The following is a 24227-nucleotide window of genomic DNA, read 5'->3' as shown; positions in this document are numbered from 1 at the left end:
GTGTCAGGCTGGAGCCAGGTCAGGAGAAACTGTGTCAGGTCTTTCTTAATCTACCATAAGTGTGAAAAACGTAAAGTTACTTGCATAACCCTGGTTCTCTGATAATATGAGTGAGGGGTTCGCTAGGACTGCCTACTCTCTCTGAAGTACCTATCAAAAGCGTCTGTTGGAGATAGACAGGTAAAGTGGCAAATGAGGTGAGACTCTCACTTCCACAAAGGAGCCAGTCTCCCACCCTCTGGTTATTCTCAAGCATGCTTCTCTTCCTCTCGCTCTGAATGCGGTGCTACATCTCACTCATATTGTCAGATAACTGGGGTTACGCAAGTAACGTTAAGTTCTCTTTCAAATACTCATTTCGATGTATCACATGTGGGGATATGGCCAACTCCTGTATTGCAAAACAGGCTTTCCGAAGCCACCCTCAGAGGTCCCGAAACTAAGGGAGTACGCTCCGAGAAGGTGCAGAGACAACCCGTTGGGAGCAACCTCATAACAAAGTGAGGGGAAGCACAAAATCTCTGTATAATGAGATGTCCCAAAAACAGTGTCAAAGAGGTAAACCCCTCTGTAGGAGAGGGCCCATTCAGGCCCCTCCAAAGGCTATCACCCTTGCAATATTATAAATAAATATAATGGTCCCATGATCCAGCAGGATATTGCTGAAAGAGATGGGCCCACCTTCTTCCAAGGGTGTTTGCCCAATGAGTAAAGAGCATGACACCCTTGCCCGAGCTCTCCTACAATCCAAGTAAATGCGAACCGTACATACTGGACAACGACAGGGACACCCTTCTAGGTAAGGCGACAGGCGAAAAGCCATAGGCTCAAAGGTGTAACAATAGGGAAAAAGTCAACCGGGCCAAAGATTGGTTTAGTACATTAACCTGAAAAATCCCTGGGCAGACTGTGGGCATTTGCTGGTCGAGCACAGTCCACCCATACGCTTAGGGACGCCAAGGGCAGTAGTAAAGCGAAAGGAGGTATATAACGTTGCCACGATTTAAGCACAATAGTCACGTCCCAGGACAAGCTAAATGCTTAAAGACTTGGCGTAAGCGACGTGCCCCCCTTAGAGACTACACTACAGTTATGTATCACTGTCGGGGCCTTGGCAGGCCGAGAAAGCGGCAAAATGAACTTAACAAGATGAACCTTCTCTCCGTCCAAAAGATCCTGCAAGGCGCATAGGACCATGGAAAACAGAGTGTAGGATAGAACAATCTGTATAGTCACAACACTTTTCCACGACAAAAACGCACCAACTGGGTGTGCATTAGGGGCTGGCACTCTTTTCCAAGACTCTTTCCATTCTTTTTTTATAAACTGTATATATTTTTTTCTCTCTCACCAGCTATCCCCCGAAGGCTAAATCATCCGGATGAGGATGGAGAATTGCTTCATTCGCTAGGTCAGGTTCTCACATTTCTGGGGCTGGGAAACCCTTTTGTGATAGCACATTCATCAGGGACCCCCTCATAACTCGAGGGAGATAGAAATAGCATACAAGGTGTTTTACTATGACTTCGGCAGAGCATGGCCAGACAAACCAAGTCTCGGGCCCTGGGAAGAAACATTTTAAAGGCCCCCCAGCTAGCATATTTGATTCCTTGGAAGTTGTGGGAACATATTTTTTTGGTTTCCCATTGGTTCTGAGAACGAAGCCATACGTTTCCTGACCGGTGAAAGAGAAAGGTTTTTAAATGTTCTGAGAACGGAAGTGATTTCACCTTTTCTGGGAACGTACATTTTTAGGTTTCAGTGAGGTTCTGAGAATGTTTTACTATGGTTCCCTGAAAGTTTTCCTGGGAGGTTTTATTAACGTTCTGAGAACAGAAATTATAGGTTATTTGAAAGTAATTAAATAATGTTCTGAGAATATATTTCAATAAGACTTTTAATAACACTGCTAGCTTAGTTTAACTGTTATGAACACCAAGCACAGATAGGACACATGGAAATTAATTTGCTTAGGCATTAATCATGCAAATACATGTATTTTTTATTGTGGCAAGGCATCAGTGAAATTTAAACCTATGATTTTCTGCTCTCTATCCATGGAATTATTCCACTGAGCAACCAGGATGAAGCTAGCATGCTGTGGTTTTTTAACTCATACAAAGCTGTTCATTTTAGTCTATGCAAACAGACCCTATTTCAAAGGAAACAAGCGCTCATTAATATCAGGTGACGGTTGTTGAGGTTGGTCCTGTGTTCTCCCTGGCGTCCTTTCCCCCTTGCGGCAGGTGTGGGATGTGGGTGCGTTTGCACGCTCGGCCCATTTCCTCCGCAGTCAACCATGTGGTGTGCATTTTTGTGTTTGGAAAGGTGCGGTGTTAATTGAGTGAGAGGGGAAATGGTTGCATGTCCTAGAGCCGACGGGTGTCTATGAGCAGGGGTAGTGAGAGAGAGCTTTCAATTTTGTGTAGATGAGGGATATACATTTTTAAATATAGTATACATCTAATCTAATTTTTTATTGTCCTATCATGATGGAAAGATCCCCAACCCTATATCCTGGACACCCACCTGAGTGACCCATACACCAAAGAGAAGTTCCCATCTCTTTTCTGGACCTGCTGTGAGTATGCAGCCTAAACAGATAAATAAATGCGGTCAGAGACCTACTTGAGCAGCACCGCCCCCTCAAGATTCTGAGCCTGCCTGGCAGGGTTGGTCCTACAAAGCCAGAGCCCCCTGATGGGAGAGCATAATATACAAGGAAATTCTCAAAGCTGCTAATGAGAACCTTGACGACCTGTTACCTAGCCGGTGGGGATTCCGGTGGGGTACCCTCACCCAGGTAGTTGCAGTGCTGGCAACACTGGCTGCAGTAACCCATGGGGAGGGGGTCACACTCGGACAATCAGAGAGGGGGTTTATCATTGTGGCCCAGGTGGCACAAAATAATCAAAGGTCTGACTGCACGGAGATGCTTGGGAAAAATGGTTACAACGGGGGACCAGAGTGTTTGTGTCTCAGGTAAAGAGGGTGGATCTGATCTCCATCCCCTAGGACTTGACAAAGATTAAGTAGATTAATCAAATCTCACATTGTTGTCAATTTCTGCTCAATCTTGCATGCTTTCTCAATCAGCTGTAACTGTATGTGCACTCGTAAATCAGGTCCTTTCTTGAGTTGGGCTCTGGGATATAACAACCGTTGAGTATCTGATTTTATGGTGGATTGTGGAGGAGGGGGGTTGAGTGTGTTGGAGTATGTGCGTGTATGTTTGTCCGGCTTCTGTTGTGGGGGGGTGGGGATGTTGGGGAGGGGTATGGGATGGACCACAGTAATTATTTGCTAGGATAATAATTGCTTGTCAATAAATTAAATGTAATACAATGGAAATCCGTGTTATATGTTAAAATCCTACGCATGAACTGCCGACATTATTACGCATATTAATGTATAATGATGGAAAATAAGATATGCAAGATATTTGAATAGATATATATTTTTATATAGTTATATATAGAGGTGACAGCATTGGAAATGCTTTTGGCGGTTAATCTGCTTCTGTTTTGTGCGTGGCACTGTGTGCTGTTTTCGATGGATGGGTCCTGGCCTCTCGGGGCCCTAGGGATCCGGAGGGATGTGGGTGGGATGCCGATCACTGGGGTGACGGCTCAACTTGGGATGGGGAGGGGCTTTAGCGGGGGAATTAGTGGAGAACAATTGAAGGGATACTTAGTAGCAATGCAAATATCATGGTACAGCTATATGGACACTCAATCATTACGGTATTTTTTATTGGTAAATTTACAAACATATATAATGATAAATAGACTTGAAACTTGTGTCTCATTATGGTGTATGGGGATATAAGTATAGCCAGTTATAATTGTAATGGCTTAGCTGATAATAACAAAAGAAGAACAATATTTACATGGCTCAAAGAGAAGGAATATAATATCTATTGTTTACAGGAAACTCATTCAACAATTCTAGATGAAGTTGCGTGGAAAAAGGAATGGGGGGGCGAAATATACTTCTCCCATGGGCAAAGAAATTCAAAAGGGGTGATGATATTAATTAATAGTAATTTCGATCCGAATGTGCAAATTGTCCAAATAGATATGCAAGGTACATGGATTATTTTAAATATGTTATTGGACAATAAACAGATATGGCTCATTAACATTTACGGACCAAATAATGATGATCCACACTTCTTTGACAATATATATAATAAATTATCAACCCTGCATGCAATTCAAGACAATATTATTATGGTGGGGGATTATAATATTGTTTTAAATAGCTCAATGGACCGTAAAGGAAATCACACCACAAACAATCACCCACATGCTCTTAAGAAAATCGTGAATGTCATGGATACATTAGAACTAGTAGATATATGGAGGCTTAAATATCCTGATCTAGTGAGATATACATGGCGGAGACTCAATCAAACTAGTCGTCTTGACTTCTTTCTTATCTCATTCTCGTTGGCACCAAAAGTTTAAAAAGTGTTGATAGGGGACAGAATGCGGTCGGACCATCATATAATTGGCATATACATTACTCTTACTGAATTTCCACGTGGGCGAGGATATTGGAAATGTAATCAAAGCCTATTGGATGCTAATTTATTTTTAACTAGGACAAAGGAATTTATAACTAACTTTTTCCGACATAACATAGGTACAGCAAATCCCCTTATTGTATGGGACACCTTTAAATGTGCCTTTAGAGGCCATGCAATTCAGTACTCATCTCGAAAACAAAAGCAATTTAGGTCAAAAGAGTTTATACTAACAAAGGAAATAGAAAGTCTAACAGAACAGATAGATGGCAATAAAAACTGTAACAAAGAGGCTCAGAATTAGAGGAAAAACAAAAAGAAATGGAGAAACTTATTCAAGAAAGATCAAGTGTAATATATTATAAAAATAAAGCAAACTGGATGGAATATGGGGAAAAATGCACCAAATTCTTTTTTAATCTTCAACATAGGAATGCTACCAAAAAGAATTTAATGAAACTGGTTACAATTGACGGAGTAACCCATGATTCACCAAATTATATTTTGAAGGAGGAAACAAGGTACTTTAAGCATATGTTTTCGTTTCAGTCGCTCTCCATCTCCTCTAACTGAAACTAATTGTAGAGATTTGTTTTCTATTGATAATGTAAAATTAACAGCCAAACAGAAAGACTCCTGTGAAGGTGAAATTACAGAGGAGGAATTTCTGGATGCAATTAAAGACTTTAAGTCCGGGAAAACTCCAGGGTTGTATGGCATACCAGTCGAAGTATACCAAACCTTTTTTGATATACTAAGATTATCATGTTTTAACCACTCCTATGTAAATGGTCGATTATCTGACACTCAAGAAGAAGGTCTGATCTCATTATTACTGAAACAGGATACAAGTGGAAAATATAAAGATCCAGTCCATTAAAAAAATTGGAGGCCCCTTACACTTCAGTGTTGTGATGCCAAAATTCTAGCAAAATGTATAGCGCATAGAATTAAAAAGGTATTGTCGGATATTATTAATTCTAATCAGACAGGTTTTTTACATGGAAGATACATTGGAGATAATATAAGGCAAGTATTGGAAACAATAGAACATTATGGAAAATCTGAGAAACCAGGCCTGCTATTCATAGCAGACTTCGAAAAGGCATTTGATAAAATACGACTGGGGTTTATATATAAATGCCTGGAGCATTTCAATTTTGGAGAATCTCTTATAAAATGGGTCAAAATCATGTATAGTAACCCTAGGTGTAAAAAAGTTAATAATGGCTATTTCTCAGAAAGTTTTAAACTGTCAAGAGGAGTGAAACAAGGTTGTCCACTATCGGCATATCTATTTATTGTGGCCATCGAGATGTTAGCGATTAAAATCAGATCCGACAATAATATCAGGGGATTAGAAATCCAGGGCTTAAAAATAAAGGTGTCATTGTATGCTGATGATTCATGTTTTCTTTTAAATCCAAAACTAGAATCACTCCACAGCCTCATAGAGGATCTAGATACATTTTCTAACCTCTCTGGATTATAACCAAATTATGACAAATGTACTATATTACGTATTGGATCAATAAAAAATAAAAAATGTACATTGCCATGTAGTTTACCAATAAAATGGTCTCATGGTGATGTGGATATACTCGGAATACATATCCCAAAGGAAATAAATGATCTCACTTCAATAAATTATAATAGAAAGTTAGCAAAAATAGATAAGATATTGCTACCATGGAAAGGTGGGTGCCTGTTAATTTGTGGAAAAATCACCCTGATTAACTCTTTAGTATTATCCCAGTTTACCTATTTGCTTATGGTCTTGCTTACACCTAGCGAACAGTTTTTTAAATTATATGAGAAAAAAATATTCAATTTTATTTGGAACGGCATGCCAGACAAAATTAAACGGGCCTATTTATATAATGAATATGAATTCGGAGGACAGAAATTATTAAATATTAAAGCATTAGACCTATCACTAAAAGCTTCAGTCATATAAAAGTTATACTTAAATCCGAACTGGTTCTCTAGCAAATTAGTAAAATTGTCTCACCCAATGTTCAAGAATGGCCTTTTTCCCTTTATTCAGATTACAACCACTCACTTTCAGTTATTTGAAAAGGATATCATCTCCCAGATATCACTATTTCTAAAACAAGCCATAGAAAGTTGGTTGCGATTTCAATTTAATCCTCCAGAAACGACAGAACAGATAATGCAACAAATATTGTGGTTAAACTCAAATATACTAATTGACAAAAAAACTTATTTTTTTTGACAAAATGTTTAAAAAAGGTATAATCTTTGTAAATGATATCATCGGTAGGACTGGTGGAGTTATGTCGCACATGCAGCTAACATAAACATATGGAAATGTCTGCTCTACCCAAAATTACAACCAAATAATTGCAGCCTTACCGCAAAAATGGAAGAGGAAAGTGGAAGGAGGAGAAAGTAAGAAACTTGTCTGTCGGCCTTGCATTAAAGAACATAATTGGTTAAGGAAAACTGTGATAAATGAAAAAGTATATCAGTTTCATTTAAGGACCAAAGGATTGACAGCCGTCCCATATAGATTGCAAAATGGTTGGGAAGAGATTTTTGACGTACCGATCCCATGGCATAGTGTTTATGAACTGATACGCAAAACGATACCGGATTCAAAACTTAGAATCTTTCAATTTAAATTATTATCTAAAATTCTTGCTACCAATAGAATGTTATTTATATGGGGGATACAATCCTCCAAGCTCTGCAGATTTTGCTGCGAAGAGACAGAATCATTAGATAATTTGTTTTGGTACTGTCCATTTGTAGCTTGTTTTTGGACACAGGTCCAGGAATGGCTAAAGGATTGCAATATTTACCTGGAGCTAACCCTGCAGATAGCACTACTGGGTGATCTGAAAAGTCATAGTCAATCGATCAATGACATAATAATACTATTAGCAAAAATGTTTATTTTCAATTCACAATCTGTAGAAACAATGAGAATAGAAAGGTTCAGAACTTTTGTAAGACATCACAGTACAGTTGAAATATATATGGCAAATAGAAATCCTATATGGATGGTGTTAAAAGATAGATGGGAGGTGTTGAATGGAATTGAAGGATGGGACTAATAACAACTAACAACAAACAATAACAAGATAACTAATAATGTAGGCACGCTGTGTCCATAATAAGTGTATGGGTTGTAGGTTGGGAGCTTTTGTGAAGGAGCACAGTTAGAAATATATGGCATATAGAAGCAAACCGGATGGACATCATGAAAATGATCGGAGAGGTTGAGAGTAGAAGAAGTTCAGGAGAAAGAACAAACAAAATGTAATTATTGTAAAATTGACTGTGTCCATAAAATGTAGATAGTGGGTATGGGCTGGAAGTAGAGGCCTAGGCGTTGTTGTTCACTAGTTTACTCCAAGTGGGGAAAGGGTGGCGGGATTGGAAAGTAATAAAGGGGAATATATATATATATTTTAAAGGATATGTATGTGTATGTATGTATGTGGGTGTTTATGTGTGTGTGTATGTGTGTATATGTATATGTGTATGTATGTATGTATGTATGTATGTATGTATGTATGTATGTATGTATGTGTGTATGTGTGTGTGTATATATATATATACAGTGGGGAAAAAAGTATTTAGTCAGCCACCAATTGTGCAAGTTCTCCCACTTAAAAAGATGAGAGAGGCCTGTAATTTTCATCATAGGTACACGTCAACTATGACAGACAAATTGAGGGAAAAAAATCCAGAAAATCACATTGTAGGATTTTTAATGAATTTATTTGCAAATTATGGTGGAAAATAAGTATTTGGTCACCTACAAACAAGCAAGATTTCTGGCTCTCACAGACCTGTAACTTCTTCTTTAAGAGGCTCCTCTGTCCTCCACTCGTTACCTGTATTAATGGCACCTGTTTGAACTTGTTATCAGTATAAAAGACACCTGTCCACAACCTCAAACAGTCACACTCCAAACTCCACTATGGCCAAGACCAAAGAGCTGTCAAAGGACACCAGAAACAAAATTGTAGACCTGCACCAGGCTGGGAAGACTGAATCTGCAATAGGTAAGCAGCTTGGTTTGAAGAAATCAACTGTGGGAGCAATTATTAGGAAATGGAAGACATACAAGACCACTGATAATCTCCCTCGATCTGGGGCTCCACGCAAGATCTCACCCCGTGGGGTCAAAATGATCACAAGAACGGTGAGCAAAAATCCCAGAACCACACGGGGGGACCTAGTGAATGACCTGCAGAGAGCTGGGACCAAAGTAACAAAGCCTACCATCAGTAACACACTACGCCGCCAGGGACTCAAATCCTACAGTGCCAGACGTGTCCCCCTGCTTAAGCCAGTACATGTCCAGGCCCGTCTGAAGTTTGCTAGAGTGCATTTGGATGATCCAGAAGAGGATTGGGAGAATGTCATATGGTCAGATGGAACCAAAATAGATAAAAACATGGGGGATTGGAAGTGATGCAGACAATTACATTGATGGAAATTACAATCTATCTGCAATATTAAGCTGATCTACCCCCCCCCCAAAGAAAAAGAAGAAAAAAAATCAGGTGTGGCCAATTTGTGGGTGTGGCCAACACATGAACACACTTAACAAGATAGAGGATAGCGATAGTTTTGTTGACACTGAGAACGTAATGTATATGTTTTTAAATGACATTCTTAGAACGTTATTTGAATGTTAATAACATTTTCTTGTGTTTTTATGGAAAGTTTTCTTAATGTTCTGAGAATATGACGTTAAATAGAACCATGAGGAAACCTGTAAATGTTATGCTGAAGTACTGAAATTCCCACAGAAGAACGTTGTTTGTTAACATTCTTGGAACAATTTGAGAACATTACTTTCAATAGAACAATGAGGAAACCTGTAGGAAACGTACTGAAAGTACCCACCTAAGAAACAAATGTTTCTCAGAACGTTAAGTGCTAGCTGGGTATCCTGCACCATTCCCAGAATGTTGTGGGAAGGTTGTATGCAAAATAACCATGGGACAACTACGCTCTCACCAAGCGCTAAGAAACATATGGTTCTCAGAACGTTATGTGCTAGCTGGGCCACCTTGGTGTCATAGAGAAAATATTGCAGTTTTCAAGCTAATTTCCTGCAATTCTACACACCTCTGTTTTGGTAAAAAGCTGAGGGATGGGCCTGGAGAAGTGTAACCACTCTCAAATTCATAGACAGAGCTATGGATGCAAGCACTGACCATCCATGGTATCAAAATTATATCTATACAGTGTTTGCATTTACATTTACATTGTTTTCAAACATTGGAGTAAAACAAGCTTATATGTTAGGTTCTGATGGGGTATGAGAGTTGAACTAAGCTCATGAGGCTCATGTAAGTTATATTATTTAAGAATCAATTGGTATATCATGGTATTCCATACCAAAAATGGATGTAGCAACTAAGGATTCTAGCTTTAAATGACAGTGCATGTATGTACATTTTGATTTACATAATTGGGGGAATACAATAAGTATTAAGTTGAAAAATTAATAATTGGTGGACCACTGTGGATACCAATATCCCTATGAGCAAAAAGTGTCTCGGTCACGAAAAAGAGATACTGTACAGAGAATAGGGTTTTTGTGTTAATTCAGCCCTGCCATCCCACTGCTACGAAACTTGACGAGGGGAAGGAGTAGCAACCGTTAAACCCAAAGAGAGAGGGTAGGGCAGAGTGCTGTAGGCCTTGCACACTATCCTCCTCAACCGCCAGGGCTGCGCCCTAGGTTGGCTGACCCTTCTTACCTCCCCTAGGAGGGATAGAAGGGCGGATCCTTGCTGCGTCTGAAGGGTAAGTTTCCCTACAGCTTTGGCCTGGTTCAGGGGCCCAGCCTGAGTCATGGCAAACTGCTGCATAGCCGGGGAGCCAGCTTGTTGCCCCCTCCCAGCTGTGAGGCTGTGGCAAGATTCAGGGCCCGGGTCTGCAGGGCGGGCAGAAGTTGAAGGCTTTGCCTTCCTTTTTGCGCATGTCACACTTCTGCCACACGGCGGCGAAAGTGGGCTCGAACAAGTCCTTGGGTGTCACTGGGGCATCCAGAAGGTCCACTCTTTCCTTATCTGTTAAGCTGGATATGCTCAGCCAAAGTGCCCTTTCTCCCTCCACCACTAGGTTCATGGTACGACCACAGCCTTGGATGGCACTACGGGAGGCACGGAGGTTTAGGTCTATAGTCATATATGCCAACAATAAAGAGGTCACATTGAGGGCTCTAATTGCTTGGGCTGAGGCCTTTTTCTGAGAAAAGGAGGCAGTAAAGCACTCCGCCTTCCCAGGGAGTGGGGCACTTGTGTCGTTAATAACACAGCGTGAGGGGCTGAGGTGGTGAGCCAGTGACAGCTAAACCATGGGATGGTTGCCAAACCCAGATTCCTTCATATTGTGTATGTCCAGACTAAGGGTAACCTCACACGCGCTCTTAGCTTTCCTGAGGCAAGCTGATACTGCAGGGAGCAGTTCCTTTATCTGTGCTGTATGGGACTGGAGTCTCTTCCCATCGTATATGTCCTTTGCCGGCCCTGAGCCCCTACAGAAGATGACCACTTGACGTTGAGCCTGGCCACGGCCCGCTTGCAGACATGAAGGAGCCCAAACTCCACTGAAGGAGGGGCAGCTCCACTGCTCTCGGGCCATCAGGTCTGCGTACCTGAGTGGGCGGAGACGTCAGTCCCCAATTCCTGCTCTCGTAAGCAGTCTGCAGTGCTCACTGGTCCTCGAGCGCCTCCTGGCCATGTTCCCTACCCAAGCAATTGATGCATAGAAGATGGGAATCTTTCCCCGCTATCATGGAGCCGCAAGCACAAGAACATGCTGCTGATCGTGCTGCTGATCCAGTTTCTGCTATTCTGCCTGCGGCTATCAAACCCTGACCTGTTCCGAACCCTGAACTGTTCACCAGATGTGCTACCTTGTTGTGCTGCTGATCCAGTTTCTGCTTTTATGCCTGCGGCTATGGAATCCTAACCTGTTCACTGGTCTTGCTACCTTGTCCCGGACCTTCTGTTTTGACCCTCTCTCTCGCTCTCCCTCTCTCTATCTACCACACCTGCTGTCGACCTCTGAATGCTCGGCTATGAAAAGCCAACTGACATTTACTCCTGAGATGCTGACCTGTTGCAACCTCGATAACCACTGTGATTATTATTTGACCCTGCTGGTCATCTATGAACGTTTGAACATCTTGGAGAACGATCTAGCGTTAATGGCCATGTACTCTTATAATGTCCACCCGCCACACCCAGGAGAGGACTGGCCACCCCACAGAGCCTGGTTCCTCTGTAGGTTTCTTCCTAGTTTCCAGCCGTTCTATGGAGTTTTTCCTAGCCACAGTGCTTCTACATCTGCATTGCTTGATCTCTGGGATTTTTGGCTCGGTTTCTGTATAAGCACTTTGTGACAACTGCCGTAAAAAGGTCTTTATAAATAAATGTTATTGAGTGATTGGTTGATAGTGCTGGGCTCGTCCTGGGACGGGAGAGCAGTGGCCGTTGCGAGGGACTAGGCTTGCTAGGGGGACTGAGCAATGCCTGTTGTAAGAACAGCGTGTAGACAGCATAGGCTAGCTAGTTATAAGCCCTGTGGCTGGTGGCTAGCAAATAGTTGCTTGCGTAAACGGTGTACCAAGCTATAGACAGTGCATTCGGAAAGTATTCAGAACCCTTGACTTTTTCCACATTTTGTTATGTTACAGCCTTATTCTAAAGTTGATTAAATTGTTTGTTTTTTCCCCTCTACACACAATACCCCAAAATAACGAATCAAAAACAGGTTTAGAAAATGTTGCTAATTTATTAAATACAAATTTAAAAAATGCTACATTTACATATGTATGCAGACCCTATACTCAGTACTTTGTTGAAGCACCTTTGGCAGCGATTACAGCCTCGAGTCTTCTTAGTTATGACGCTACAAGCTTGGCACACCTGTATTTGGGGAGTTTCTCCCATTCTTCTCTGCAGATCCTCTCAAGCTGTCAGGTTGGATGGGGAGCGTCGCTGCACAGCTATTTTCAGGTCTCTCCAGAGATGTTCGATCGGGTTCAAGTCCGGACTCTGGCTGGGCCACTCAAGGACATTCAGAGACTTGTCCCGAAGCCACTCCTGCGTTGTCTTGGCTGTGTGCTGTGTGCTTAGGGTCATTGTCATGTTGAAAGGGGAACCTTCGCCCCAGTCTGAGGTCCTGAGTGCTCTGCAGGAGATTTTCATCAATCTCTCTGTACTTTGCTCCGTTCAGCTTTCCCTCGATCCTGACTAGTCTCCCAGTCCCTGCTGCTAAAAAACATCCCCATAACATGATGCTGCCATCACTATGCTTCACCGTAGGGATGGTGCCAGATTTCCTCCAGACGTGACAGTTGGCATTCAGGCCAAAGAGTTCAATCTTAGTTTCATCAGACCAGAGAATCTTGTTTCTCATGGTCTGAGAGTCCTTTAGGTGCCTTTTGGCAAACTCCAAGCAGGCGGTCATGTGCCTTTTTCTGAGGAGTGGCTTCCGTCTGGCCACTTTACCATAAAGGCCTGATTGGTGGAGTGCTGCATAGATGGTTGTCCTTCTGGAAGGTTCTCCCATCTCCACAGAGGAACTCTGGAGCTCTGTCAGAGTGACCATCGGGTTTTTGGTCACCTCCCTGACCAAGGCCCTTCTCCCCTGATTGCTCAGTTTGGCCGGGCAGCCAGCTCTAGGAAGAGTCTTGGTGGGTCCAAACTTCTTCCATTTAAGGATGATGGAGGCCACTGTGCTGCAGAAATGTTTTGGTACTCTTCCCCAGATTTGTGCCTCGACACAATCCTGTCTCGGAGCTCTACGGACAATTCCTTCGACCTCATGGCTTGGTTTTTGCTCTTACATGCACTGTCAACTGTGGGACCTTATATAGACAGGTGTGTGTCTTTCCAAATCATGTCCATCAATGGAATTTACCACAGGTGGACTCCAATCAAGTTGTAGAAACATCTCAAGGATGATCAATGGAAACAGGATGCACCTGAGCTCAATTTCGAGTCTAATAGCAAAGGGTCTGAGTCAGTGGCGACCTGTCATTCAGGGCAGGTGGGGCATATATCAGTTTGCAAACAACATCAAAAAATAAATAATCATTCAGTTAATAAGGCCTCCATACAAACATGGTCTCTTTTTTGCTTTCTTGAGTAAGGCAGCTCCAAAATGCAGGTGTTTCAACCTAGCTCAGTGCTTTCTGTGGTGGTGGGGCAGCCAGCGGAAAATATGGAGCGTAGGGGTTGGTAATGTTCTCTAGTTGCGCCGTGATTGGCTCAGTGTTCTGTCACTCATGGGGACACTACGTCACAGCCAAATCTAAGGGTAGAGCTCGAAAATTCAAGCCCCTTCGGTGCTGCCATAGAGTCACATTAGAAGTGCCCATCCAAGAAGGCTCAAGGTCGTTGGCCACAGATAAAATGACGTCAAATCACGTTATATCTACAGTAGCTTTGATTGGACTGATCATGTCAACATCATACTTTCAAAATCTTAGCTAGCAGTCATCATCATGAATCAAGTCGTCAATCTACTGGCAAATCCTTTTTAATCCTTGTCATATGAAGATAAATAATGAATAGAAATTATAGATACAACGTATCGGTGCTCATCGGCCATTGGACATAAACAATACACAACAAGTTGGAAATAGCTAATTCAACAATAAGTGGTTTGGAACGAATTGCAAAGCAATCACTAGCCTGCTATTCAGTGGAGTGGGTGTGTGGTCCCAATTCTCAGTTTAAGGGTCTCTTTTCCAAGCTTAAAATGATAAACATTCAACATTGGCCATGCTGTCAATCCAGCATGATTTCTGCCGCGCTCAAAACAACTGTTAACTCAGAACTGGGAAATCTGACTTCAGTGAGTTCAAGACTACTGGGAACTCAAGAAAAAACTAGCTCCGACTGGGAAAATACGTTTTGAAGGGTCATGCAACTCAGAATTGTAAGTCGGGAACTCGGGCCTCTTTCTAGAGCTACGACCTGAAGATCACTGACGACATCATGATTCAACCTTGTTTTTTTCAGAGTTCCCAGTTGTCTTGAAAGCACCATAAATCCAAAGAATGCCAGACTTTTATGACAAAATTGCATGACAAAATTTGCCCACGAAGGACCGTCGCGCCACCTTCCTGTTCAAGTGAGCACAGCACAACAAGGTGAGTCCAAAAATGTCTTGTATGCTGCTGCATAAATGATGTAATATGCCAGGGAGATATGTATACTGTAGCTAAGAAAGTAATACTAAGTGTATGTTGTGTAAGCTGTTAGTAGCCAATGTGCCTCACCCTAATAATTTGGTATATTTTCCCCTCTTAATTTCGCCTACTGTTCTGACTTGGTGGTGCACATGTAGCCTATAACCTGTTTTAGAGAAATGTAATCATCGAATATTGTAATAGCTTTCATTGTCTGCTTATATGCCCCCTTTATTTATCCTACGGTTCTGACTTGTTGTACAGGGAGAACACTGTAAGAACGGCCCATGTTCTGAATTCTGTCGCTGTACATTTCAAAAGTGCTGAACAAATAGTTATATTGACTACGTCCGTCCTAGCTCTCTCATTAATGTCTTAATCGAAATTACGGATTGCCTCTTATCCGCTTGTCGTCCCCTTATGCCATAGTTTATGCATCTCAATTGTCAGTAGAAACCACATTTGTTGAAGCGTGTCAACTATATCAGCTATGTTTTTTTTAAAGGCAGTAAATGAGGCTGAATGAACTGTTTCGCTGCCAGACAAGGCTCCGCTGATAGCCAGGTGTAGCAGTGGTAAGGTGTTGGGACTGCTGTTGGGACAGCTTTACAGTGGGGGAAAAAAGTATTTAGTCAGCCACCAATTGTGCAAGTTCTCCCACTTAAAAAGATGAGAGAGGCCTGTAATTTTCATCATAGGTACACGTCAACTAGGACAGACAAAATGAGAATTTCTTTTCCAGAAAATCACATTGTAGGATTTTTTATGAATTTATTTGCAAATTATGGTGGAAAATAAGTATTTGGTCAATAACAAAACTTTCTCAATACTTTGTTATATAACCTTTGTTGGCAGTGACACAGGTCAAACGTTTTCTGTAAGTCTTCACAAGGTTTTCACACACTGTTGCTGGTATTTTGGCCCATTCCTCCATGCAGATCTCCTCTAGAGCAGTGATGTTTTGGGGCTGTCGCTGGGCATCACAGACTTTCAAAGATTTTCTATGGGGTTGAGATCTGGAGACTGGCTAGGCCACTCCAGGACCTTGAAATGCTTCTTACGAAGCCACTCCTTCGTTGCCCGGGCGGTGTGTTTGGGATCATTGTCATGCTGAAAGACCCAGCCACGTTTCATCTTCAATGCCCTTGCTGATGGAAGGAGGTTTTCACTCAAAATCTCACGATACATGGCCCCATTCATTCTTTCCTTTACACGGATCAGTCGTCCTGGTCCCTTTGCAGAAAAACAGCCCCAAAGCATGATGTTTCCACCCCCATGCTTTACAGTAGGTATGGTGTTCTTTGGATGCAACTCAGCATTCTTTGTCCTCCAAACACGACGAGTTGAGTTTTTACCAAAATGTTCTATTTTGGTTTCATCTGATCATATGACATTCTCCCAATCCTCTTCTGGATCATCCAAATGCACTCTAGCAAACTTCAGACGGGCCTGGACATGTACTGGCTTAAGCAGGGGGACACGTCTGGCACTGCAGGATTTGAGTCCCTGGCGGCATAGTGTGTTACTGATGGTAGGCTTTGTTACTTTGGTCCCAGCTCTCTGCAGGTCATTCACTAGGTCCCCCCGTGTGGTTCTGGGATTTTTGCTCACCGTTCTTGTGATCATTTTGACCCCACGGGGTGAGATCTTGCGTGGAGCCCCAGATCGAGGGAGATTATCAGTGGTCTTGTATGTCTTCCATTTCCTAATAATTGCTCCCACAATTGATTTCTCCAAACCAAGCTGCTTACCTATTGCAGATTCAGTCTTCCCAGCCTGGTGCAGGTCTACAATTTTGTTTCTGGTGTCCTTTGACAGCTCTTTGGTCTTGGCCATAGTGGAGTTTGGAGTGAGACTGTTTGAGGTTGTGGACAGGTGTCTTTTATACTGATAACAAGTTCAAACAGGTGCCATTAATAAAGGTAACGAGTGGAGGACAGAGGAGCCTCTTAAAGAAGAAGTTACAGGTCTGTGAGAGCCAGAAATCTTGCTTGTTTGTAGGTGACCAAATACTTATTTTCCACCATAAATTGCAAATAAATTCATTAAAAATCCTACAATGTGATTTTCTGGAAAAAAAATTCTCAATTTGTCTGTCATAGTTGACGTGTACCTATGATGAAAATTACAGGCCTCTCTCATCTTTTTAAGTGGGAGAACTTGCACAATTGGTGGCTGACTAAATACTTTTTTTCCCCACTGTATGTAGGCCCTAACAGTTTGTGGGCACCGTTTGTCACCTTTATAGTACAATAAATGTATTGTTTAGTGTTGTGTTGTGTTGTGTAGTGGCTTTGCTGGCATGCATCCACAAATTTTGTGTTTTGTTTGCCCCACCAAGATTTACATGCGAAAATGGCCACTGGTCTGAATACTTATATAAATAACGTATTTCTTATTTGTTTTTTATTTTTTATAAATGTGCAAAAATGTCTAAAAACATGTTTTCACTTTGTCATTATCGTGTATTGTGTCTAGATTGAGGACCATTTTTATTTATTTAATCAATTTTGGAATAAGGCTGTAACGTAACAAAATGTGGAAAAAGGGAAGGGGTCTGAATACTTTCCAAATGCACTGTAGTTAGGAGCCTTGTGGCTAACAGCTAGCAATATTGATCACCGTATAACGCTATAGCCATGAGGCTAGTGGGGCGTTAGTTAGCTAGCAGCTACCTCGTGGTGAAGGTGTGCCGTGTCTAGCTTAGTGCTGGCTGAAGGAAACCGAGTGATTGAGAAAGAGTGCTCCCGCGACCGACAATGCCATGAAGGCTGAGAGAGTCGGTGTAGTTAACACAACATGTGAACGCAGGTTAACTAGACTAGAGAAGGGAGCCAGCAATGCTACCATATTGCTGGTAGGGTATGCTAGGGAAGTTGTGTAGCTTGCCTGTCAGCAAGCTAGCCAAGTTAGCCTTGCAGCATGTCTTAACACTAGAACCGCCATAGGCCAATGGCCACTGACATTTGATTTTGTAAATAAAATTAATCAGCCCCCCAAAAAATAATTGCAATGTCCTGCTCCTTCCCTAATTTTTCGTAAATGTTTGTATTTTGCATTTCTCATTTGTCCGAATTTTTTGAAATCACAAACAGAAAAGTATTTGGAGCCTTTTTACCTGTTTTTTGTTTTTTTCTCACACCTATTCCCAACTTAATCAGCCAAGACAATGCGCTGTGGTAGGACGTTGGTACCCAGCCAGTCTCTCCTCACTGAATGAATGACAAATGGCTTATAATTGTGCATGTTATTTCACAATTGAATTTAGATTAGGTGTAATGATGAGTTTATGTTATGCCTATTAATCAGCGTTGGAGCACATGTTAATCATTTGATACCATTCTCTTTTACGTTTTACTTTGTAAAAATAAGCTGTTACAGGACAGTTTTATTTATTATATCTCTATGACTAATCACATTTATTGTAAGGGAAACAAAACATGCTATTTGTTGCAGTAGGCTTTTAGAATAATGCAAAACATATCCTTGACTCTATCCAGGTTGATGAGTGAGGGGAAACAAACAATGCCAGTCAGCCTGCACAGCCAGCCCATCAAAACTACACCTAAACTATACCCAAACTAATTTCACACATAATAAAAGCTAGCCTAAAGACAAGATTCAATCGACGATAGTCTGATGAGTGACAATATTATCAGTTGTCAAATTGTACGTGAAGAGATTGGCGCAGCTTGGAATTGACAGATGCAGGGAAAGGAGCAACACTTGCAGGTAAAATGTAAAATGTTTTGATTTCTATATACACTGCTCAAAAAAATAAAGGGAACACTTAAACAACACAATGTAACTCCAAGTCAATCACACTTCTGTGAAATCAAACTGTCCACTTAGGAAGCAACACTGATTGACAATAAATGTCACATGCTGTTGTGCAAATGGAATAGACAACAGGTGGAAATTATAGGCAATTAGCAAGACACCCCCAATAAAGGACTGGTTTTGCAGATGGTGACCACAGACCACTTCTCAGTTCCTATGCTTCCTGGCTGATGTTTTGGTCACTTTTGAATGCTGGCGGTGCTTTCACTCTAGTGGTAGCATGAGACGGAGTCTACAACCCACACAAGTGGCTCAGGTAGTGCAGCTCATCCAGGATGGCACATCAATGCGAGCTGTGGCAAGACGGTTTGCTGTGTCTGTCAGCGTAGTGTCCAGAGCATGGAGGCGCTACCAGGAGACAGGCCAGTACATCAGGAGACGTGGAGGAGGCCATAGGAGGGCAACAACCCAGCAGCAGGACTGCTACCTCCACCTTTGTGCAAGGAGGAGCAGGAGGAGCACTGCCAGAGCCCTGCAAAATGACCTCCAGCAGGCCACAAATGTGCATGTCTCTGCTCAAACGGTCAGAAACAGACTCCATGAGGGTGGTATGAGGGCCCGAAGTCCACAGGTGGGGGTTGTGCTTACAGCCCAACACCGTGCAGGACGTTTGGCATTTGCCAGAGAACACCAAGATTGGCAAATTCACCACTGGCGCCCTGTGCTCTTCACAGATGAAAGCAGGTTCACACTGAGCACGTGACAGATGTGACAGAGTCTGGAGACGCCGTGGAGAACGTTCTGCTGCCTGCAACATCCTCCAGCATGACCGGTTTGGCGGTGGGTCAGTCATGGTGTGGGGTGGCATTTCTTTGGGGGGCCGCACAGCCCTCCATGTGCTCGCCAGAGGTAGCCTGACTGCCATTAGGTACCGAGATGAGATCCTCAGACCCCTTGTGAGACCATATGCTGGTGCGGTTGGCCTTGGGTTCCTCCTAATGCAAGACAATGCTAGACCTCATGTGGCTGGAGTGTGTCAGCAGTTCCTGCAAGAGGAAGGCATTGATGCTATGGACTGGCCCGCCCGTTCCCCAGACCTGAATCCAATTGAGCACATCTGGGACATCATGTCTCGCTCCATCCACCAACGCCACGTTGCACCACAGACTGTCCAGGAGTTGGCGGATGCTTTAGTCCAGGTCTGGGAGGAGATCCCTCAGGAGACCATCCGCACCTCATCAGGAGCATGCCCAGGCATTGTAGGGAGGTCATACAGGCACGTGGAGGCCACACACACTACTGAGCCTCATTTTGACTTGTTTTAAGGACATTACATCAAAGTTGGATCAGCCTGTAGTGTGGTTTTCCACTTTAATTTTGAGGGTGACTCCAAATCCAGACCTCCATGGGTTGATACATTTGATTTCCATTGATCATTTTTGTGTGATTTTGTTGTCAGCACATTCAACTATGTAAAGAAAAAAGTATTTAATAAGATTATTTCATTCATTCAGATCTAGGATGTGTTATTTTAGTGTTCCCTTTATTTTTTTGAGCAGTGTAGTATCATAACGAGCATATTCTGCAGTTTCTATGACACTTACCTTTGTCAAATAACTCTCAAAATTCAAGAAGTGGATCTCTATTTCTAAATATAATTTTTCCAAGAATATCAGCGCTGTCTATGCGTTCAGCACATGACCACTCGCGCAGCGGCATTGCTCTGGCTACTAAGCAAAGACTAGTAACATAATAAACGTAAAATATTATATTCTGTTTTTGTTTAAATACATTTTCTTATTTCCACAATGTTTCTTTAGACCTGCCAAAATGAAATTATACTGGATTTCTTTGTGATGGACTTGAACTAGTGGTCTGTTGTTTTTACTGATAGCCTAGAGTAACGCAAACTAATGAATATGCTATTTTGTTCTTTGAAATAATAGTTTTTTAGTATTCTAATGTTACCTAAGACCTTCATGAACAAAACCAAATTATTATTCTTCGGATAGCACGTATGAAATAAATGAAATTAGACTGTTAGAATGTTGGTGCATCATTGCCTGGAAGTGTGGAAGATTGGCTTTAGACCTACGTTTTTCACTAGGACTTTGTAGAATTATACAAAACATATCCTTGACTCTATCTAAACAAATAACTATTGTTATATTTTTTACATGGGTATATTTCCACAAATATTTCTTCATGCAATTCATCCTTTATAATTGTTTATGCACTATCAAGCATTGGTGCACACCTTGCAGGTTGATATGCATCTGATGCGTATGGTAAAGGGGACACCAAGCAACGTTCGCAACGTTTTGTAGTGGGTACTTATAGGCTGAAAGGCCAGGCGGTTCTAGTGTTAACCAAGTCTCAATAGCTAGCAGTGACACTAGCTACCAAAGGAGACTGAGAAGTAGAAATTGAATTTCTACTCCTAAACAAAAACCTTACGGTTACTACTCAACCTCTCGACAGGGTCTGAAGACCTACGCTCGGCAGCGATATCCTTCACGGTTCGATTGTGAGCAGATTAAGCAGGCAAACAGGTATCCAGTCGATATGAGGAGAGCTAGAGTAATGACACTCTTCGTGAGGAAGAGAAGCGAGCATAAACAGAGGGCCGGAGAGTGGCTTCTTTTATGGAAGTGAGGGTTTCACCTCATGTGCCACTCTACCTGTCTGTCTCCAGCAGACGCTTTTGATAGGTACTTCCGAGAGAGTAGGTGGCCCTAGCAAACCCCCACATGTGATACATCGAAACAAGTACTTGAAAGAGAACACCATTGAGAACACCATTGGGTCCTTATCATTGCTTGTGCGTCTTAGCAAAGAAAGTCTCTACTCCTTTTAGAGTATTGTTCCTTGAGCATTTTAGCAAAGACCATTTTCACTCGCTTTAGAGTATTTCTGGTCTTATAGGAACATGGCCCTATCCTGTGCTATCTGAGTGCAGCATTTGATCCAGCCATTGTCCCTCTCCCTGGTCTTATCCCAACAGCTGTCTGGTGTTTGCTTGGTTCTATTCAAGCCCCTGTCTCCACAACAAACACAGACAAAACCGTCTCCACAACACACACAGACAAAACAAGATGGATGCCCTGGCCTCTCAAACAGACAGAAGTGCTTTAATCTTGGTCCACTGCCATGGTGATGGCATGACAGCAGGGAAACCATCTGTAGTGTCCCAATCTTCCATGTCCTGTTTGTCTGTCGCCTAGTGTGAGGTCATGGAAATGGCCATGAGCTTTCCGGTTTCCCTCCTGGTGAAGGGGCCAGAGTGGGAGACCCTTTGAAGCTTAATCAGGGCTTTACCACACAAAAGAATATTAATGTCGCTTTCGCCCCTTGTTCACAAAAGCCTATTCCTAGGCTGTGATCTACAGTTTCTTTTTAATTTCTGTGTGTGGTTGTGAGGGTGCAAGAGAGACCGAGGGGGAGCATGGTTGCCATGGTTATACGCACTCTTTTACTTTGTGTAATTGTTAGGGGTCTACTCACAAAAAATTGAAAGAAAAAAACTTTAATCATGTGTATTAAATGGCTTATTAATTTTCCACTCAATCTAATTTTTGCTTGCATTCTTGATAGACAGCAGTTCTGTGCAGCTACAAAAGAACACATAATTACCGTGTATAGCCCACGAAGATCTCCCCAACCACACAAGCCCAAGGACACGAAGGATGGGAGAGCTCGAGCAAGCCAGTGACTCAGCCCCCGTAATAGGGTCAGAGGCAAAGAATCCCAGTGGAGAGAGACAGCAAGGGTGGTTTGTCACTCCAGTGCCTTGTATGAAAATGTATGCACTCTACTGTAAGTTGCTCTGGATAAGACTGTCTGCTAAATGACTAAAATGTAAATGTAGTCTAATCTTGAAGTGACAAAAGCATGGATTAGATTTTCTGCATCATTTTTGGACAAAAAGTTTCAGATTTTTGAAATGTAAGGAAGATGGAAAAAGGCTGCTCTTGAAATATTTTTGATATGTTTGTCAAAAGAGAGATCAGGGTCCAGAGTAACACTGAGGTCCTTCATTTTTATTTGAAACAACTGTACAACCACCGAGATTAATTGTCAGATCCGACAGCAGATATTTTTGTTTCTTGGGACCTAGAACTAGCATCTCTGTTTTGTCCGAGTTTAAAAGTAAAACATTTGCCGCCATCCACTGAAACACAGGCTTCCAGGGTAGGCAATTTTGGGGTTCACTATGTTTCATCGAAATGTACAGCTGTGTGTCATCTGCATACAGGTGAAAGTTTACATTTTATTTCCGAATGACATCACCAAGAGGTAGCATATATAGTGAAAATAATAGTGGTCCTAGAACGTAACCTTGAGGAATACTAAAACTTACCATTGATTTTTCAGAGGACAAACCATCCACAGAGACGAACTGATATCTTTCCGATAGATAGGATCTAAACCAGGCAAGAACTTGTCTGTGTAGACCAATTAAGGTTCACAATCTCTCCAGAAGAATGTGGTGATCGATGGTGTCGAAAGCGGTACTAAGGTCTAGGAACACGAGGATAGACGCAGAGCCTTGGTCTGACGCCATTAAAAGGTACTTTACCACCTTCACGAGTGCAGTCTCAGTACTATGATGGGGTCTAAAACCAGACTGGAGCATTTTGTATACATTATTTTGTCTTCAGGAAGGCAGCAAGTTGCTGAGCAACAGCTTTTTCTAAAATGTTTGAGAGGAATGGGCAATTTGATATAGGCTGATATTGTTTTCAATTTTCCGGTTCAAGGTTAGGCTTTTTCAGGAAATGCTTTATTACTGCCCCTTTTAGTGAGTTTGGTACACATCCAGAGGATAGGGAGCCGTTTATTATGTTCAGCATAGGAGGGCCAAGCATAGGAAGTAGCTCTTTCAGTAGTTTAGTTGGAATATGGTCCAGTAGACAGCTGGAAGGTTTAGAGGCTGTGACTATTTTTGTGAATGTTTCGAGAGATACAGGATTAAAAAACTTGAGTATTTCCATTGATCCGACGTCCTGGCAGTTCTGTGCAGACTCAGAACAACTGATTTTTGGAGAAATGTGCATATTCAAGGAGTGAGTAATATATTTTCGAATGATTATGATATTTTTGACCAGGCCCAAGAGGACCAACCCTGAATCATTCCTGAAACCCCCCAGCCTCCCCCGACCCAACCCTGAAACCCCCACGCCTCAGAGCCTGTGGGGTGACTCAATTTACTCTCCCCACCCACAACACCCTCCAATCCAAAGTCCCCTAGTATCCTCCAAGATAATACAGTATATCACCAAGCAAGGAGGCCTCTCTCTCTGTCAGCTTAGTGGGACAGTGAGACAAAAGCTCTTGTGTGGGCCCCAGCCCAGATGCAGGTGGGCACCTAAAGCAGTTCAGGAGACTACACTCTTAGAAAAAAGGGTTCCAAAAGGGTTCTGCGGCTGTTCCCATAGGAGATTCAAGTCTCAAGTCTTTGAGGACGTTTTCGGGTCGAGTCTCAAGTCAGCCACTCACTTTGTAATGTATGAGTTATAATAAGGTTGTCCTTATGTTGTGGTTGTTTTTTCAGGTGATGTACTTCAGCTCGTTGTTCCCCTACGTAGTGCTGATCTGCTTCCTGGTCAGGGCTCTGCTCCTCAAGGGATCTATGGATGGGATCCGACACATGTTCACACCCAAGGTACAGTATCCTAACCCTAAAGCTTACCCAAGGTACAGTACAGTACAGTCCTGGGG

The 24227-nt window shown here is 42.3% G+C and overlaps 1 protein-coding gene across 1 annotated transcript in view; it reads left to right on the top strand.

Annotated features, from left to right (window-relative positions):
- The window catches only part of LOC311137456 (sodium-dependent neutral amino acid transporter B(0)AT2-like), a 60780-nt gene that overhangs the window by 22116 nt on the left and 14437 nt on the right, over nt 1-24227 (top strand). The window contains exon 6 of the mRNA XM_084171972.1: nt 24061-24171. Coding sequence (XP_084028098.1) covers nt 24061-24171 — 111 coding nt within the window. The remainder of the gene's footprint in view (nt 1-24060; nt 24172-24227) is intronic.

The sequence above is a fragment of the Coregonus lavaretus genome (genome assembly GCF_964263955.1).
Source record: "Coregonus lavaretus genome assembly, chromosome: 11".
Lineage (NCBI taxonomy): Eukaryota > Metazoa > Chordata > Actinopteri > Salmoniformes > Salmonidae > Coregonus > Coregonus lavaretus.
This window is presented reverse-complemented; position numbering and strand designations above follow the sequence as displayed.